The following is a 20,001-nucleotide window of genomic DNA, read 5'->3' as shown; positions in this document are numbered from 1 at the left end:
AAATCAAAGATGATACATTTATTCCTCTGTGCCCTCTACAAAGCAAACAGCATCTCCTCTGCACTGTGTTTGCATGGGAGATGTCTAAAATACAGATCCATTTTAGGGCTGGAGTGCAAGACGCAACGCTTGCAAATTATAATTATTTATAGTTGCTTAATTATGATCCACTCCTAACAAAAGGTGGCTTGATTTCATCCCAAATGTCAAGATACCGAGATCCTGAACTCCCCTTTTAATTCATCCTACTAGGTGAAAACATTTGGGCACGCACATAGAAGATATCCAATACCTGACAATTTGTAATGTGAATGTCCGTTAGCCTGATGTCTTCAAGCCGGTGGTTTGCAAGGCATCATTTTAAAGGAAATGTGTTCCAGGAAATGCATTTTGTATGACTTTAAAACATTCTCTGGTGTATGAAAGTAGTTGAAAAACATGCAACAAAAATCACACTTACAGACATAGAGCTTGTGTGCTGAGCTGCTGCCATCCACTGGCAAGCTTTATAAAAGTTAAATTACATATTTTCACTGCAGTCTTTACAGTCAGCAGTGAGAGCCTCTCTGTGAGCAAGATTTTCAGTTTTAAGAGAACAATCCAGTGTGTGTGACATCAAATCTGTCTCCATAACCACAATTTACGAATGAAGGAAAGAGACTTACACATGCAAAAAGAATAATGCTCTTTGCATCACACTGCACAATAAAATACCTTTGTGAAGAAGAAAAGACAGTTTCATGGAGTCTTAAGAGTTTTAGCAGAAAGTAAAGCAGGCGTGAGATTTAGGTTTTTGTTTTTGTTTTTTTGTTTTTTTACTCTGCACAAAATGTACCTAACAAGTTATAATAAGCAAAAAAAAAAAAAAAGACAGTAAGCCTGTTGGATCCAAACACAATAATATTTTTTCCTGCCTGAAGCAAGCTCTGCCAACTTTTCAAGATAATGTTGGTCACCTATCCAAAAAGCCAAATTAATGGGGCAGGCGACAATATAACTAGATGGATGGGATTTCAACTAGCATAAGAGCGCTGATTGTTTTACCAACTCCATTTCTGTCTCAGTGCACTTTTCTCTGGAGCCTCCTTCTACTATCACCAATCACAATATATTTGCTAAAATTAGTTTAAAAATGAGTGTTCAAGTTTACTGCCATGTACTTCCAGAGTAAAATGTTACAGCTGTTTCAGACAGGAGGACTGTTAAGTCCAGCTAAAAGCATAGAGCACTGAGATCAGAGCAGCTACAAATTATCCCTAAAAGTCAAAGTAAAGCAAGCCTTTGCACCCTACTACAAATAAGTTACATTTAAAAAAAACAAAAACAATTTCTTACCATAGGGGTAATTAATTCTTTTTTTCCTGGAAACACTATCCCAGTACCTCTAAAATCAGCTCAGTCTCTTAACCAGGACCCTGGTAATTTCCAGAACAGTGAGCCTCAAAATAGCACAACTTACTTGATAATGGCTGAAACATTGGTGATTTTATTGAAGAAATCGAATTCCCGTTGGTAGAACTCCTTGGCTGGGCCAGATAATGAGCCAGTTATCTCCTCTACTAATTGCTCCAGGAGTTCCCCAATGTCAGCTGTGTGTTTAAAAAAAAAAAAAAAAAAAAAAAAGCATCTGTGTCAGAAGCTTATTTCAGAGAGCTATATGATATGGGGAATTGAAATAGCCATCTTTGATTAGTAGTAGTAGTAGTAGTAATAATAATAATAAAAAAAACAAAAAAGATACTGAGGCAAACATTGATTCATCTCTTGATGCATTATGTCAGGCAGAACGCTTCTACACAGCGGACCCTATCTCTTCAAATGAAGAGGAGAAATTCCCTAGCTAAAAGCATTCCTCCTGCCAAGAGAAAAGGCAGGAAGGAGCTTCAGTCTGAACTGAGGTGAGGAATAGGAATCAAGCTGGATTAAAATTTAAAGCACTCACGATCTTTTTGGTGTCCTTCTTCATCCAGGTAGATATTAGTTTTCATGTTCCAGATGAATTGGTGAGCCAAGAGCTGGGATTTGGCAGCTGCCCACAGGATATATTCTCTAACGTAACCCATCTGCAACAGCATGCAGTAACAATCAAAGACTTACAATTCAAGGAGACTATGTTAACTGCTTCTAACAGCTATTCTTCAAAAGTTAAAACTATTCAATGTCTGGAAAGAAAATAAGTGCAATCTCATTCACCTTGCTAAAAAGAATTTTCAGAATGACAATGTATTCTAACAGGCAGGGAATTGAGCCTAAACCGCTTTCAGCTTTATTACTGACTTGTTCTGTGATTCTAGGTAAGCTACATCCCACCTCAGTACCGTTTTCTATTCTATTTGGATTTCAAATCTTATTCCTATTTGGATTTCAGCTCAGGGTGTCTCCTAGTATGTTTTCTACAAAGCATAGTGTAATGGAGTCTTTGGTCCTGCATGGCATCACTAACTGTTCGTTTAATATAAGTTATATAGACAGCTTCACAATTTTGGTGGCAAGAACTGCATGTGCCGGCACAGTTGCATAGAAATTCTGGAAAGTAGGAACATAAATTTACAAAAGAAGTTGAAGGGTACAAGGCAATCCTATTCACTCTAGGGGTAGCACTCACTCCCTTTCCTCTACCTGCAGGTACTTCTCTGGTCTCTGGAGATTTCTGTTCGACTATGATAGTATCAGATAAGGCTTCCTGAGGCTTATGCTCTGCAGAGGATGCTTATCACAGAATCACAGAATCGTTTAGGTTGGAAGGGACCTCTGGAGATCATCTAGTCCAACCTCCCTGCTCAAGCAGGGTCACCTAGAGCATATTGCCCAGGATCACATCCAGACGGGTTTTGAAAATCTCCAGGGAAGGAGACTCCACTACCCCTCTGGGCAACCTGTTCCAATGCTCTGTCACCCTCACAGTGAAGAAGTTTTTTCTCAGGTTCAGATGGAACTTCCTGTGGTTCAGTTTGTGCCCATTGCCTCTTGTCCTGTTGCTGGGCACCACGGAGAAGAGGCTGGCCTCATCCTCTTGACACTCCCCCTTCAGATACTTGTACACATTGATCAGATCGTCTCTCAGTCTTCTCTTCTCCAGGCTGAACAGGCCCAGCTCTTGCAGTCTTTCTTCCTAGGAGAGGTGCTCCAGCCCTCTAATCATCTTGGTAGCCCTCCGCTGGACTCTCTCCAGGAGTGCCACGTCTCTCTTGCACTGGGGAGCCCAGAACTGGACACAGTACTCCAGGTGAGGCCTCACCAGGGCTGAGTAGAGGGGCAGGATCACCTCCCTCGACCTGCTGGCAACACTCTGCCTAATGCACCCCAGCATACCATGGGCCTTCTTGGCCACAAGGGCACACTGCTGCCTCATGTTTAACTTGTTGTCCACCAGCACTCCCAGGTCCTTCTCTGCAGAGCTACTTTCCAGCAGGTTATCTATACAAAGCTCTCAAAAAATAACCATACAGTCACCTACGCTCCTGGCTGGGATGTCTTCATCTGAAAATAATGCACTGACCAGCATTCAAATACATTATGGGCAGATAACGATCCCACTTTAATCAACTGTGAATTTGGTCCTCAAGTCTTGCTTGTGCCTTCTACAACATGATGCTAAAATTTGATTTCATATAGATGATGGAGCAGCAACACCTACCCTGCCCCCCGATGTCTTCTCTGTATAATTCCACAGAAAAATGAATACGGATAGTGATTTAATTTCGCTATTAGTCATGTCACATAGCTCTTCAGAAGTTTTATTCAGAGTGCTCAGCTGGGATTTCCCATAACAAAACCTTGCTCCTTACAGATAAGCTACATAGCCTCTGTTTTCTCAAGTGTACCTGTTTTTAAGGAGGTCATCCAAGCAAGCCTGTCTCTAGAGACAACTAATTTTTTTTCTATATATTAGGTATAAGACAATAATAAGCAGCATTAGTTTAAATGTAAGTTTTGTCGGATTTGCAGTTTTAAGTCTAAAAGCTGTTTTAAAAATTTGCTTGGTTCATACACAGCTGTTTCATGTCCCTACCTTGTCATAACGAAGTGCCTGCACAATCTGTGGAATGTAGAATAAAATGGCATCCTGAAAAAGAAGAGAAGACTTTTTTTTTTTTTTTTTAAATTATTGATGGTTTAGGAGCTGGAAGGGAAGAAAGGTCTCATGTACAGAGAAAAGCTCCCTTTATTTAGGTGATGAACAAAATTCCCAGTAACACTGCTTCTTTATTTTATACTACATACATGCTGCCTTCTCACATCAAAGGAGTTTTCTGCTCAGTGACTCCCTTCAAAAATATCATTAACAAACATGTATTTTACAGTCCTTATAACAAGTTTTGCAAGTGTTAAAAATTCAAGCCTTCTACTGCTTCAGAAGAAACACCTTTCCATTGAGTAATGGTCTGAAGAATTCAGCTTGATGTGATTTATAAAAGAACTTGCAAGTGAATGAGCCAGTAGTATGTGAGACAATCAACTTTAACTTTTCACCCTCTCCCATGTGATGTGCCCTTTTAGCAAACATGTCTCTTCACAGTATTAAAATGAAGGCTGCGGCCACAATGACTGAGGCCATAACTATACTTGAAGCATGAGGCTCTCTTGGAAGACATCTTACCGGAGGAAAAGATCGCAAGACTTTAACTCCATACTGAGCTGTTAGAGGATGAGGCGGATACATGCTTGAGAAGTAGGAAAGGCCAGTTGGTGGGTCTGTTGGTGCCCAGCACAGAACATGGCTGAGCTCAGGTGCATCAGCATCAATTGTATGCCACGTAACCAGGTACTGAAAAAGGTCAGATACATTACGAGTTTCATAGGACCCAGTAATGCCTGGGTAATACTCAGACTGTAATGCTATAACCTAGCTTCTTATAGCACAGAAAATGAAACAGGCTGTATTTTATTTTACAACTATTCATCTAGGGCATTTGTTCTTCCATGGAAACCTAACCATTGGAAACATCTCACCGCCCAGATTGCTGGATGAGGTTAGTAAGGTGAAATTACTAAAAGCATAACACAGCAGATCTAGCACAGGGAGAAAGAAGAGAGGATGAGCCCTTTTAAAACTGTCAAAGGTACAATTTTTCTCTTATCTATTCTATAGGTGATATACAAAATGCAACTGTGAGGAGACTGTCCCTCACATGACTAGAGTGTTGCACTGCAGATCAGCATGAGGCATTTCCTCCATTTTAGAGGCTTTGCCTCTTTCGACACTGAGAGAATGGGTTAGATTTGAAATCAACTCCAGCAGCAGCGCATCAGCATGACGGTCTAGCTGTCTTTTTACATGTAACGTGAAAAGAACAGAAATAGCGGCTGTATTGAAAGCGATGGGGTTTGGAATGCTTTATGCATGGCAAGAATAGGTCCAGGAGCAAGGTGTACAATCAGCTAGCTAGCCACATACTCATAGTACTGTGATCCTTGCCTCAGCACCCTATTCCCATAGCTATTTTGTCATTCTCTCTACTGAGTTATGCCTAGCACTAGGACACATTCTGTCTTAAGTAAAGATTGTATTTTCCAATATATCTGCAGGAAACAGCCAATCTGAGGCCCTGTGACAATATCAATATTAACAAATACCTTTATTGCTTCAGGAACATCACTAACAGCTCCTGGGTCCAACCGAACCAGACGAGTTACTTCTGTTCCAATAGCTTCAGTGTTCTTAAATCTAAGTATAACCAGGAATACAATAACATTATTAGTTAATTTCAACAGTCTCTTATGAGAAGATGAGACCAGCAAAAGGCAGAAAAGTAATAAACAAATTACTGAAAAGTAACAAACAAAAACTAATAAACAAATAGCCTACCTATAAAATAACGTACATTGAGGGACCAATATGCTGTCAAAAGAGGATTTAGGAACAATTACTCCTCATCCAGTGCTTTTGTATAAACCACCATTATTTCAGCCCACTTTTAAATTCTTGGCTGAAAAATACTGCCTGGAATTCTATAGAAATCTGCGCTTAGAACTCTACTTGGCAAAAATCATTATTGCTGTAAGTGGGAAAGAATTTCCTTTCCCTTCTGTAGCCGACTACGCAAATTCTTCTGTTATACTGATTAAAGCTCAAGCCAATATATAGGTAGAACACTTCATTCAAAGATACTTTTAGTACTGTTTAAATGCTATGCTCACTAATGGGTGAAATGTTATTCAAAACTGAACATGATTCCTTCCGAAGAAAACACTGTCTACACGTCAGGGTAAAGAAGGAACTCAGGCTCCACTGGAGCCTGAGCTAAACGTGTGTCTTATTAAGCAGTCTAGTTCTTTTTATTTCAAAGGTCTCATCCAGGTGTGAAAAGATGCAAGACTGCAGTAACCAGGAGCAAGTGCCATCAGTGCTTACAGTGTCAATACTCACAAAACCTCTAAGACAGGCAGCAAGAATTATATTGGTTCTTTCTTTTGAAATTTCTCACCTGGTAGGCAGCTGTACAGCAAGATGAGGAGAAATGCTCCAAGCCAGATTCACATTATCCTTCCATTGCTTCTCACTAAGACTGATATACTTAGATCTCCAGTTTGCCACACTGCTCTCTCCAGTTTGATCCAACTCTAGCTCAGGGGAAGAGAGCGGATTGTACCACGTGATTAAGCGTTCAATCTCAGTAGCCTGAAGGAAATAGATAAAAACAAATTATTTTTTTGGACGCAAATAAAATACTCCACTTTCACCCTCTCGCATTGCTTTAGCATATTTATCCTGCAACAACTAAAGGGTCTCAGAAATTCATGCAGTACCTATTCTTCTGATGACCTACCAGCAATGAGAGCAGTAATGTCCTACGTTTCATGTAGTACTTGTGCAGCTGCGTACCTCTGTTGGTCTTCTTGGACATCCCTTGCGGAAAGAATAACAATGTTTTCAGTGGCTTTTCTTCAACATCTTAAATGCTGCTGTCAAACTATCTACATCTGGTACTCTTCACACAAACTAAAGAACTAAATCAGCATAGGACGCTTGTAAATTTAGATCAGAGTGACTTCAGAAAGTCAGCGCTTCATCTACTCATGCAGTTGTTCTCCAAACACATGGAGTGTAACAGGCTACAGGGTTACCAGTTTAGTCAGCGTTGCATTCGCTTTAGAAGTACAGTTACCTACTAAAAATAAGAGCACATAGCTTATAGCTGTGCAAAAGTACAATTCACAACCTAATGCCACTCTGCTGCCCAGCAAAATGGGCACAAGTGCACATGTAACGCAATTTCTTTTCAGGAGTTCAATATATCTTGACCTTCACTTCTATCTTCAGCACTGCAGAACTGAATGTTCTATCAAACAAAACAGCTAGTTTCAAAACTTTGCTGTTTGCTCCCAGTGAGGCACCTTCCCCTCTCCGCCCCCCAAGTTTGGCATTAGCATTAAATACTCTACTAGGAAAACATGAGCCCAACATTAAAGGCAAATATTGGCTTTAAGCAACATCTGCATATAAAATATGCTGTGAAGTTGGATGCAATGAGCTTGTTACAATTAAAGAGATACCTGATTTTTTAGATATGGTTGACATGCCACTGGATAAAGGGTAGGTATTTATCCATCCTTGTGTAGCCTGTTGCCGAGATCCAACATTGATATCCAGGTTGCTCCTAGTGTCTTGATTATCTGACAACAGAACACAAGATCTAAAGTAGAATCTAATCAAACAAACTACAGGTTTTTGAAACTGCATGTAAGGGAGCTCACCAGGTGGCACTAGTTGGCTGGCTGTCAGATACTTCTTGTCTGAGAACATAGCTGTCCAAAACTTGATCAATATGCTAATATCTTCACGAAGCCTCTTTTCCCCTTGCGTAGGGAACTTTGAGGGACAACTTAAAGAAATCAGACCAAAAACATGAAATTGAAAGCAAAACAAACAAAACCCTAAAACTCAAATCTAATCAAGCCATTTTTTCCTTCTGACCAGAAGCTATGAGAACAAGCAGACTACATATCACTCCATTTTATCCTCATTCCTTCATTCTGCCTGACTGAGTAAAACCTTCCTATTCCAACTGAAGGTTAAGAAGGCAGCCTGTCAGCATCTTGGATTCATTTGAAACTTAATATTCAAAAGCTGCCCAGGATTGTGTCCAAATAACGTGCTCTAGGTGAGCCTGCTTGAGCAGGGGAGTTGGAGTAGATGACCTCCAGAGGTCCCTTCCAACCTCAACCATTCTGTGATCCTGTAATATTATGGCTGACTCTGACCTCCTCACATTGTCAGACACTGGTGTCAATTACATCATTTTCCATTATGCTCATGCCAAATGTTGAAGATACATTTATCACCAGATTCCGTGTGGATATATTTTCAAAGCTGTATGAAGCTATATTTCAGTCATACGCTCTGCAACAGCAATTCTTTTAAATCTAATAAATCTAGGTACAGTTTTTCAGTATTGTAAAACCTCCAGAACAATGAGAAAAATGAAAGAATATGAACTTCCCTGAAGATACTAGTTTATAAACCACATATAAATCTGGAGCTTATATCTAAGCCTCATCAAGATGGTTCATGAACTATATTGAGGCACAAGAGAAAGAAAAACTTTTGTTTTAATGGGTGGAAAAACAAAGGAAGAAATTAAATCACTACAAGAGAAAGACAGTAGCTGCTCTGAAGTATCATAAAAGGTTTAGGAAATTGCACACACAAACTTTCAGTGAGTTTGCAAATAAAGGTTCGGTGAATTGCAAATAAAAAAAAAAATACCTGAAATAATCAAAGGCAGTTGAGTAAATCTTTTCTCTCAACACGTTTCGAATAGTTGCATTTGGAACCACATCAGCATGCAGCAAAGACAATCCCAGAGTCAGCAACCTAATATAAAAAAATATTTAGACCATGAAATTTTTGTATTTCCACAATGGTGACCAACACAATACCGTAACAACCCTACTAACAGCTATAACCCCAAGTCGTACAAGAGGAAAAGTATCAGTTTAACTGCCCCGGCAAACTTCAAATTATCCGCCTGTGCCTAAAGCTCCGGCTACCAAACAATAGAAAGTGGAAGCCTTCAAGTCACAAAAAGTGAAAACAATTGACGTAGCAAAATTATACCCAACTGATGCATTTACTAAATCCATGACATAGGCAGTTCATTACATAAAAATATCCCATGAAGTTTTCTGAAGCACCAAAAATGACTTCCAAGCTAATTTAGCTAGTCCTACTTTGAAAACAAAGCTTAGACTCTAAATCGTTCCACACTTTTAAAAGAATTTTCACCACTTGAGGCCAACAACAAGTTACATATTTGGTGTTTAGTTCTCCCCTCTCCCCTCCTCAACCTTATTTCCCTCCACAAAGAAGGAAAAATCCCACTCACTTAAAACGTGGTCCAATTGCTGCCACATGCCGATTCAAACTGCCCTTCGCTCCTCCAATGTTCAAGGAAAGAGACCGCTGGAGCAGACTGGAGAAGATCTCTATTTGGTCAGAACTGCAGTACTTGGCTATTTCAAATCTCTGCACCAGAAACTGAGAAAAAGAGACAGACATGCCATACTTTCTTTTTTTTTTTCTCTCTCTCAAAAAACCAGTCTCTTCTAGAAATTTCAGACACCTTTTCCCATCCCCCAATTATTATGCTCCTTTAAAAAGAGTATGGCTTCTGGTTTTAAGGCAGAGGATCTACAGTCACGAGCTGCACCAACTTTCCAGAATTACAAGACCAAACTGTGCAGAATAGCTTAATTACAGTGTCTCTGCAACATCATCATAGAGGCAACGTTCCTCTATGAGGAGAGAGATACGTACATCTATCCAGATGTAATGTGGGGTGACCTCTGGCGGGCAAGGCCTCGGCTGGCTCTCTTCTGAGGCTGCTAATGGATCTGCTTCTTTCTGTTCAGCAGAAAACAGGCCAACTTTCTGCTCCACTGTCATTTGCCAGGCTCCTGCCATTTCCCGCATGAACTACAAAAAGGAAGATTATAGTGTTTTCTGTCTCAAGAGCATCTTCTTGTGTGTAAAACACAGACTTTCTCCAAAGGGCACACAAGGGTCTGAATACATCAATTAAGCACTGCAATGCTAATGGAGAGGCAGAGACAGCTCTATACACTCCACCTGAAATAAAATGTTTCTTTTGCATCTTAAATTACAAAGGGAAGAGAGACCCCTTCAGAATTTCAGTTTGTAACGGAAAGACTCTAGGCAACAGTAGATAAGCTCTGTATTTTGTTGAGGAGACTGAACTGTTAATCACCTGATGCTGTCCTTTCTCCCCCTCTACTGAAGGGTACTGCCTCCAACACCAGGGCAGCAGAGGCAAATGTATGCCACCTTCTCATGCACTGCAGGACAGTCTGGCTCATTAGGGCAAACAAATGATGATCCGCACAAGAGAAAGCTGGCATGCATTCACTTTTGTTGGCCCTGCTCTAAGGAGCAGCATCCTCTGATAAAGGAGAAGCCCAGCAACTAAGGGCGCTCACTTGATCTCCTCAATAAGATACACAGAAGATATTTCTCACGAAGCTTAAGAGGAAAAAAAATGATACCAATTTTTAAGAAGTTAAGCCACCGCAATGGGCATATGGATCTGACCTACATAAATTTAGACTGACGATTATTCCCAGCAAGCAAAACATTCAGTGCTCACTCATTGGAGCTATTTCCAAAGGCAGCTTTTTCAGCTGCTGTGTAGAGCAAGTTGCTTTACTACTACCAGATTTGTCCCCTCTTCACAAAACACAGCTGCTGTAGCCTGCCACAGGATTAGGACATTTGCAAGCCTATTTTTAATGCAAGGAAGCAATGCCAGACACAGAGACTCCTGAATGATGAGCAGGGGCATTGATTTCTATTTGTTTTAAAATACTATTACATAAATTGCAGCAGTTTAGGAGCCAATTCATGAGCAGCTCAGGTACTTGCGCAGCAAATTCAGTTCTACAGCTGAGATCCTAACAACTTTCCTTGGCTATATCATCCCTGCTGCTGAGAGATCCATTTCCCACAGTCCACCTAGTGAGGGCATTCAGACTAACATCAGTATATTAGCCTACCAGGAAACCTCTGCTTAACTGACTAACAACACACTTAACATCCTTATTTGAAACAGATTCACAATAACTGTGACTCTCTCCATATTTTTCTCTCTTCCTTCCTTGCAAGGGAAGAGAAAGAACAGTTAAATAGCTTCCTACCGGCACTTCTATTCCATTCTTGGCAGCAAGCAGCCACTCCCAGCAAGCAATTGCTGTTTCCATGCCATGTTCATTGAACATTCGCAGAGGTCCCCAGCACAGATGATGAAGGAGCTGGGGATCACAATCTGAAAACAAACATTCACAGAGATTCCTCCAACAGAATAAATAATACTTTTCATGTCAGCATGAAACTGGTGTGCCAAGTATGTGATAATCAATTTCTAATAAACAGCTTTTAGTTCGAGCAGCTTATTACTTACCTAAATTACTTACCTAAAGTAAGCATAATTGAAAAAACCTAAAACAGTTTTTCTTCAGATTGATACTTGCCGGGTTTGTATATAGGTATTTTTTGTCTTTTATTACCGGCATTCACAGCCAGAAAGCAGAACTCCATTTAGTTTTCATTACCTTTGCTGCTTATTAGCAGTGCAGTCAACTTAAACATGGCCTGAGTATAGAATTCAGTCTGGCCCAACTCAAGAGCATCATTCAGCTCTTTAACCATCAGTTTATTCAGGTCAGATGTTCGTCCTGTAGCATTTGAAAACTGAATCATTCCAGAAACCTGTAAAATAAAATTCTTTTTTCAACAGAGAGCAATATTTTCAGGAGCCCAGTCTGGGATCAGTAATGTGCTGAGTAAGCAGATCCACTATAAACAGAGGCATCCTTCATTGCTACTTTGCTAAAGCTACTTTGCTTTACCTACAGTCCAAGAACTCACTGCAAGACTAACAATAAAATGATCTGCTTAATAACCTAGGAAAACTATACCCTTTATCTTGAAAGGTATTTAACTTTAAAGTCCATGCTTAAATGAACATAGAACCATAGAATAATTACAGTTGGAAGGGACGTTATCCCCTGAAAAGCCACGCTGTGAGCTGGTGAACACACTACACTCGGGAGAAATCCTGTACTTACCTCTCCTGCATAGCGGTTGCGCAAGTTAAGAGAAGCCATGAAGTTGGAGTAGTCTTTCTTCACACAAGTAGGTCTTTCTGTTAGCTGGGTTGCCTGTGACCAAACCACATATAGCTGTTTACACCGTACCTTCCAAAGCACATGTGCTTTTTTTCTATTTAGACCTTCACACACGTTTTAGGTACAGTTTCCTTGGGCTTATCATCAGAAGAGTATCAGGACTACCAGATACAACAGTACCAGGACCAATAAAAAACAAATAAGGGACACGTGCATTAATTCCATGAATACAGTCTGAGATTGAGGAGAAAAAAAAAAAAAAGCATTTAAAAAGCATTAAAAAAAATCTCTGGGGCTACTGTTCCCCTTTCGTGAATAGGTAAGGAAGAAGACAGAAGAGTACAAAGGATCTTAGTTGGTGGAACAGTTACAGTTTTATTCTCTTATTTGTCATCATCTTACTTTTCAGTATTTTACAGATCATGATCATGACTGGAAAATAACTCATTTTGAGATAGAAAGAAATAAGGTATCTTTCGGAGTAAATGCTCAAGTACCATGACTAACATGACTTAAAAAAAATCTATATACCTGGCTATATTAAGTGTTACAAAATTAACCTGGCAGCTATACTGCTACACAAACAAACAAGAATTATGCCTAATACTCACGCCCAAAGTGGTGTTCTGTCTGTTGTAGCCTGCGAAGTGCAGAATACTTTCTGTAGCCATAGCCAGTCCTGTGTGCTGGGACAAACCTGATACCCAGTTCTGATGTTTGTTTAAGTACTCCTGAGAGAAACAATGTTTGTTGGAAAACTATTGCATTTTTCTAAAAAGGGCAACTCATAGCAAGTGGTGCATCATTGTGAACTACCAGAAAACTCAATTTCACGTATATCTGACAACAAACACTGTCTCTACGCTTCCCTTTTAGGCGTTGCTCCCTTGGCACTAGAAATCTCTGAATGTCATCCTAAATACATAAAGAGTAAGATTCATTCCATTTGTAAAAGGTAAACTATCTGAAAGCTGAGGTCATCTTTAAAGGGAAACACTTTTCACAAAAAGTACCTCACAAAAGGAAGTGCTTTGGACTCCCTGGAAGATGGGGAATATAATTAGTTGTTATTTTCCAAAAAGTAGAGTCCTTTGTTTTTTTAGAGAAGGAAATACAAACCCCAGGTAGAGTTGCAGTGCCCAAGATTATTCTTTAGCCTCCCTGGAAACAGTTATCAGCACTAAGACAGGTGCTTCTAGGCAGAATATTAGTCTAACCCAGACTAAATATTTTTTCCAACTGCTCCACAAAGGATTAGCAGAGGAGACCTTCATTTTACTCTAGCAAGACTTTGTTTATATAAAAGGTATTTCAGTACTTTTATTAGTACATCATAAATAGTCTTTTGCAGCCTTTGCTAAGTCTTGTGAGCGTTTCATATTGAACTCTGCCACATGTAAACCGCAGGCTCGAATTCAAGCACGGGTTAGTAGATGCTCACAATTCTCTCATATTAACAGTGTTTCTCTGTATTTCAGAAACAAACCATAAAGACTGGAGGAAAGAAAAAAAAAAAAAAAAGAAAAAACACTCACCATCCTCCCAAGAAGGAAACAACAAACAAATATTACACCCTAATCACACATACTTCAGACCAGCTGATATTTTCAGCTAATGCAGATATAACCAATCATTGTTAGGTAGGGCATTCTATACCAAATTCTGACTTCTGAAGTCAATCCAGGATGATCAACTGTTTACAAAAATGTTATTTTAAAAATATTCAGCTTTGGACTACATCCAAAGTCACATAAAGGCAATGATTTTAATTATTTATTTCTAGTGCCATAACAGAAATCTTTAAGTGATAGGAGATTTAAAATGATGTTTGGATAGCCTGAAAAAAAAAAAAAAATCAAGAACAACATATAATCTAGTTCTTAATTTTGGAGATCTGTAAAGATCAAACTCTTCCACAGATGTAGGCTCATTACCTGAAGATGAGATTTTGTAACAGAGGGAGCCCATTTCATTGCTTCTTGTAGAATCATTCCACAGCGTGCAGCAAAATCCTTCACTATACTCTAAATTAAAAAAAAAAAAAAATCAATACAGCCAATAAAATATTGGCTATTTAACAAGAAGCACTGTTACTAATGGTGTAATGAGTAAAATTATAGGCACTAAGACAGGTTTCAGCAACTCGATACAATTAAAAGTTCCCTTAACAATGAAACGTACCCTTGTTAAGCAAAGAACTGTCATGCTTCATGCTGAGATTCAGAAAAAGATAAATGCCCAGTTGCTACTTTATGTTAGGAAAAGCTTGCCTAAGGACACATTTTCAGAAAAGGACCTTTCAGAGTTGCTCATAGTAATTTATCTTCAAGACACAGAGTCAGGCAATATTTTGTTGTCTGACGTAACAAGAAGGACTGCCTACCTCTCTGGCTTCATGTGTGTCAGGGACAGTTATTCTATATGGAGCATCTGGAATGTCATAGTATGGTTGGTCCTTGTGAATGTCCTAAACAAAGGCAATGTCAAGTCTCAGTAAGATAAAGTTCATCCTCAAGATAAATTACCTTGAACAATACAAGTGGCACTCTCCCCAAACAGCAAGTCTGATTTACCAAGCCACTTCACTAACATTTGGCTCTCAAAATCAATATGAACAGCTTCAAGAGACTTTTTTACTCTGGTTTGGTTTTCAGTATAAATCAATTATTAAAAAACAAAAGCAAAAACAAACCCCAAGAAACAAAAAAAACCCACCAAGCCCTGTCCCCAACACTTAGTACTAAAATAAACTTCTACAAAGCATTTCCATCTTCAAAAAGACTAATATGTAATATTTTGAGAGTCCAAGGATATACATACACAGATTGGAAAGAATGTAACCTGACAACCATAATCACTCAAAAAAAATACTAAAGTTTTACTTCAAATAAGACAGTTTGATAGTTATAATTTGGAATTAGTAATCCTTTATTTTAATCTTAAACACTAAATTTGACTTTCTGAACCTCATTTGATGACTTTCAAAAGCACTGCTTTTACTATCTATAAAATAGGGATGCAAATACAGTCCTTTCCTCACAGAACTATACTGAGATTTAACAAACTATTATTAAAATTAAGATTTTATATAATCTTAATGATGAAGGTTCTCCTTTTGTGGCACAAATCAAGAACTCCAAGAAAGTAAATGTTAAATATTGCAGAACAAAGGATAAAAATCAGTTCTAAGAAAAAGAAAAGTGGGAAGGTATATTTTATATTCATAATAGCATCACAAGAAAAAGGAACTTACTGCACTAAGAGACAGTGACAGCGTCTGCAGAATATCTAGCATAGTCTTCAGCACAGTTCCACTCCATAGCAAGTGAGGAAACCTACAGCAAGACGGGAATCACACACACAATGACTATGGGGAGCTGAGGAAGGAAATGTTTTTACCAAGAAATGGAGTTGCTCAAAGAGCCATATACATCACTAGGTAAACTCATACATAACAGAAGTCTCAAAGCTCACCATAGTTCACAACAGATTGGCTTAACATGTATCCAAAACTCCAAGAGCAAGCTAAGTGGAGCTGTTTCCTAGGAACTGAGGTACTTACATAAAAATACACCTGAGAAAAACGAAGTCAATGAAACATTTCACATTAGATAACTCAGGCTCCACCACATTGCAGAGATGGAAAGGGAAAGAAAAACAACGCATTGCTACTTCATTTCAGTATTAAAGTTTTGAAATAATTATTTCAGTAAAAATTTTTTTTAAGCTTTACACTGCTATGGAAACAGAAAACACTATGGCCTATGGTCCAACAGAGGACATGGTGTTTTGAATGCAGTATGATGAGGTAAAGCATATTTTTGCATTTATTGCACAAACATTTTACTTTGCTCCATCTGTGGGAATAATATAAACAAACTGCCATTTTAAGCAGAGGTTTCAGAGCCAGGTCTAAAAACACTGCTGAGTGACATTTTTCAAGGAGATGGTGTAGCAGAACTACCAGTCGTGACATCCCCCTGACTGCCTTCCTCACTTCCATGAATATTCTCTAAGTAGTAAGTGTGACAAAAGCAACTGAGAAGTGAAATCTGTACTCACTTATCTACAAGACCAGACAAGTATTTGTCTGCAACTCTCCTGATCCTCTTGTGAATGTGGTTAAAATTCACCAGTAAGAACTGAGCATGTCTCTCCAGCTCTTCTTCGTTCTCCTTGGTTTTAGGCTAAAAACATTTCAAAAAGAAATATGAAGCATTTAAGGAAAAAGCTAAACACGTTTTCACAAACTGAACGAGAACGTTTGTACAAAATTTAACGTTAGTTTCCAAGTAACTTACTTTATCAGCCATCATTGTCAGGAAAGCTTCAAACACCTTATCAGCAACAGCTATCACACACTGCATCATGCCTGAAGAATTGAGAGAAGTCACAAGTCTGATTATCGGAATTACATTTTCTTTAAATGTTATGCTTAACAGTTAAAAGGTGTTTATGTTTACTCAGTCAGCAGTGAACAAAATCGTTTCAAAATAAAATCAGCTTTCTCTGGCAAAAATAAAAGAATAGCAACCTACTGAAAGTGATTCACTTTGTTACTTAGTTCAGCTTGATTTGTTTTAGTTTTGCATGCCTGGAGATCACACTTTATTTATCTAGGTTATGTTGCAACTTGAGATACTAGAATCTTACCAGATTTGTCTTTTTGAATTGCTTTATCCTCAAAATAGCAGAACATGACTTGGAAGCGATCTTGGTCTGTTGAACGCAACACCCTAGAAGGGCAACAGTTTTGCATTTTTGAGGGAAGGCTGTTTTGTTTTGTTTTTTATTTTATTTTCTTTTAAACATCTTCAACACAAATCTAGAGTACTTTTAACAGCACAGTACATACCAACACAAACAGTAATGATTGTTTGCACAGTAATTTTAATTCTCCAGGAAGTCTGATACTGCCATTTCTTTCTACATTGAACTAACACGGCTCAGATGATAAAGAGCTGGTTTGCCACCGAGAAAATAACTTCCACACCACAGGAGGGGTAAACCTGATGATGCACTTACATAATCACCACCAACACATAAGCATGGTACAATTCCTGGCATTTCCATAGGCCGCTGCATGTGCTGTATTTGTACGAGATATATTAATTATTAAAAGACTGTTTCTAAAGGACAGCCAAGAAGTTTCAGGAAATATCCTTGTTGTTTAGTTACTGTCAAAGTAAATATGAGATGGGGAAGTTTCTTCCTGTTTTCTTCACTGCCAGACCCTTACCTCAGCTTTCACCTACAGACTTTTTTTTTGAATAGCAGTAATCAATAAACTTGTAAATTAAATGCATTCAGTAAATTAAATTGGTAAATCACACTAGTGAAGGGAATAAAAGCACACTACAGAAATAATTCTCTCAGCTCCTCGACTACAATGCTCTCAACAGCACAGAGGACCACCTGTGCTATTCTTCAGAGGTAAAAGCATAAGACCTCATCTCTGTGCAGATGCGTTATGCTTGCAAGACTGTCCTTTCTAGGGCCCTTTTGTCCATCTTCAATTAGTTCCTATACAGAGTAGCTCACATTTTTGGGGCCCAGCTATAGCATTCCATCCTTTTATTCATCCTAAAGGAATTTTGGCACAGATGAACTCCTAGTGTCAGTCTTCATGAAGCTACTTTGACACAAAATACTGGTTTTCATTTATCTTAGTTTCTGGCAATTCTGACTCAAACATTTAAAAATTAAAAATCAAAACCAACAAAACCCTAAAAGCAAACACCCAACATGATTTAAAAAAATCCAGCACAGAAAAAAAAAAAAAAGGTACACGCATACCTCATATACTCTAGACGGTAGACAGAAAGGAGATAGGTAGACATGGCAAAGTCCAATTTATTGATCAACGCTGACACTTCTGGAGGAGGATCCAAGAGATTTATTATGGTACTCCGTAACTCATTTAATTCAGCCTAAAGATGAATACATTCAGTTATCTAAAGTGGGAGGACTATAATAGTTTGTGTTCTGAAAGCATTTGCTATCCAGCTTCTGAAACTTCATAGGACTGTTGTGCTGTGCTTTGATATCACAGGACTAAACATCTAGATACATGCAGATTTCTATGTTATTTGGGAGCCAAACAGAGGCATCTCATAAGCTGCAACTCTTCAATCCACTTACACTCCTATCACAAATACTCTTCAGGTAAAATCTATCCTGTAGACACTAGGGAGACAGAAGTATACCAGTATTAAGTCAGAAGAAAAAAGATAAAAGCTCAATCAACCTTTTTTTGAGCAAGAGGAGAGAATGAACGGGTTGTTTCCTTCCAAAGCTAATTTTTTTTATAGTATAAGTTTTATCAGCCTGATACAGAATGGATGAAACAGACTATTAGAAGGCTTCCCTCTCCACATGGAGTTGGTTTCTATACTTAACTAAAATAGTGTAGCTACCACATCAAACACATGTATTATCACACTCAAAGAACACAAACCCAAGCCATTCACGTATACTGTTGCCATAAAAGTAGTGCAAAAACAGCTGTTTTTCACTAATAAGAGGAAGGTAAAAACAGTATTGTGCTATTCCAATGAAGTATTCCTTGGATACTATATTATTTTAATACCTGGAGGACATTATAGAAGAATACAATAAAAGATATTGATTCTTACAGAAGTCACAGTATCATTTTTCATGGCAGAATTGTACTGAAGAACAGATCGAAGAGGTTCTTTGCTGGGAAATGTGAGTAATGGAGACTTGGTGGCAATTTCACATACACCTTCATACCATTCTTCTGGCCACAGACCTGGAGCACAAGCACAAAGAGGGAGGTGGGAGAGGGGAAAAAAAAAAGGGGGGGGGGGGCGCGACAATATATTAGGCTGATACAGCTCAATGAACCATATTCAGCTATTACTATCATCATTAAATCAAATTCTTACCAATCCTCTAATGAATCTAACAGACTCACAAAGTTAACCAGCATTATCAAGCTTTGCACTACTTCTTAGGGCCAACTTCCCATGGGCTTATGCACAAGCGTTCAGTATAACGGATTGTGTCCCAAACCTAACAAATATGCTTAGGTAACTCCAAGGGAAACTTCCCCATGGATAAGTTTCTACCTTCTGTTTGGTACCTAAGTTTCTACCTAATGTTTTCTACCTATGTGTCTGATCTTCCCTCTCAGAAGCTTAGCTATCAAAACTCATATTTATAAGTCATGGCTAACCAGCTGTATTAGCTGAAAAAATTAAAAAAAAAAAAAAACCTAAGTACAAGAACAAATCATACTGTGCTGAATCCCGTAGCAAAATAGGACCAGGATGTAATGAAATTCTACCAGAAAACTGTCACATTAGCTGCTCACTTTACATTTTGTTTATGTCTGTAATCCTTCTTCAGCCTACTGTGAATGATTTTCATACAATTACATTTATGTTCATCAAGAGTTTAAAACTGGGTATCAATGCTTTTCTACTAGAATTTACACTACCTGATCCTTCCACAGCAAATCCCATCAGCACTGAATACAACCAGAAGTCACGGAACAGCTTTTGCAGCCTGGGCTTAGCCTCCTTGATGGGTGGCAAGCGCCTAGTGAGCTAACAAAGAAATAAAAATTAAAATCTAAAGATGCGGGGGGTTATGGTAACTTAACTACATGTTAAGGAATCGCTTCATGTACCTTAATTTAGTATGGTTTCCAAAGGCAATATTGTCACGTAATTTCTAATATTAGGCTAATATTATTCTAAACTAACTTTACATTGCTATCATTACACCGAAGAAAATTTGATTTTGTTAGAATACCTTAAATGATAGTATTTGAAATACATGAAGCAAAAATTCACTTGGTTTTACACAGGAATATACCATATTGATGCAGTA

At 38.5% G+C, this 20,001-nt stretch overlaps 1 protein-coding gene across 2 annotated transcripts in view; it reads right to left on the bottom strand.

Annotated features, from left to right (window-relative positions):
- The window catches only part of PI4KA (phosphatidylinositol 4-kinase alpha), a 66,409-nt gene that overhangs the window by 11,696 nt on the left and 34,712 nt on the right, over nt 1–20,001 (bottom strand). For both annotated transcript variants that reach the window (XM_068910986.1, XM_068910987.1), the window contains exons 20-44: nt 19,607–19,715; nt 18,780–18,916; nt 17,941–18,074; nt 16,798–16,880; nt 16,446–16,516; nt 16,207–16,331; nt 15,398–15,479; nt 14,528–14,611; nt 14,079–14,168; nt 12,756–12,875; nt 12,085–12,177; nt 11,569–11,725; nt 11,155–11,282; nt 9,761–9,919; nt 9,330–9,481; nt 8,711–8,818; nt 7,699–7,826; nt 7,498–7,617; nt 6,771–6,850; nt 6,429–6,622; nt 5,578–5,668; nt 4,601–4,768; nt 4,013–4,066; nt 1,943–2,063; nt 1,460–1,589 (exon numbers count right to left, since the gene is read on the bottom strand). In XM_068910986.1, coding sequence (XP_068767087.1) covers nt 1,460–1,589; nt 1,943–2,063; nt 4,013–4,066; nt 4,601–4,768; nt 5,578–5,668; nt 6,429–6,622; nt 6,771–6,850; nt 7,498–7,617; nt 7,699–7,826; nt 8,711–8,818; nt 9,330–9,481; nt 9,761–9,919; nt 11,155–11,282; nt 11,569–11,725; nt 12,085–12,177; nt 12,756–12,875; nt 14,079–14,168; nt 14,528–14,611; nt 15,398–15,479; nt 16,207–16,331; nt 16,446–16,516; nt 16,798–16,880; nt 17,941–18,074; nt 18,780–18,916; nt 19,607–19,715 — 2,918 coding nt within the window. The remainder of the gene's footprint in view (nt 1–1,459; nt 1,590–1,942; nt 2,064–4,012; nt 4,067–4,600; nt 4,769–5,577; nt 5,669–6,428; nt 6,623–6,770; nt 6,851–7,497; nt 7,618–7,698; nt 7,827–8,710; nt 8,819–9,329; nt 9,482–9,760; nt 9,920–11,154; nt 11,283–11,568; nt 11,726–12,084; nt 12,178–12,755; nt 12,876–14,078; nt 14,169–14,527; nt 14,612–15,397; nt 15,480–16,206; nt 16,332–16,445; nt 16,517–16,797; nt 16,881–17,940; nt 18,075–18,779; nt 18,917–19,606; nt 19,716–20,001) is intronic.

The sequence above is a fragment of the Struthio camelus genome, chromosome 17 (genome assembly GCF_040807025.1).
Source record: "Struthio camelus isolate bStrCam1 chromosome 17, bStrCam1.hap1, whole genome shotgun sequence".
NCBI classification, from domain to species: domain Eukaryota; kingdom Metazoa; phylum Chordata; class Aves; order Struthioniformes; family Struthionidae; genus Struthio; species Struthio camelus.
This window is presented reverse-complemented; position numbering and strand designations above follow the sequence as displayed.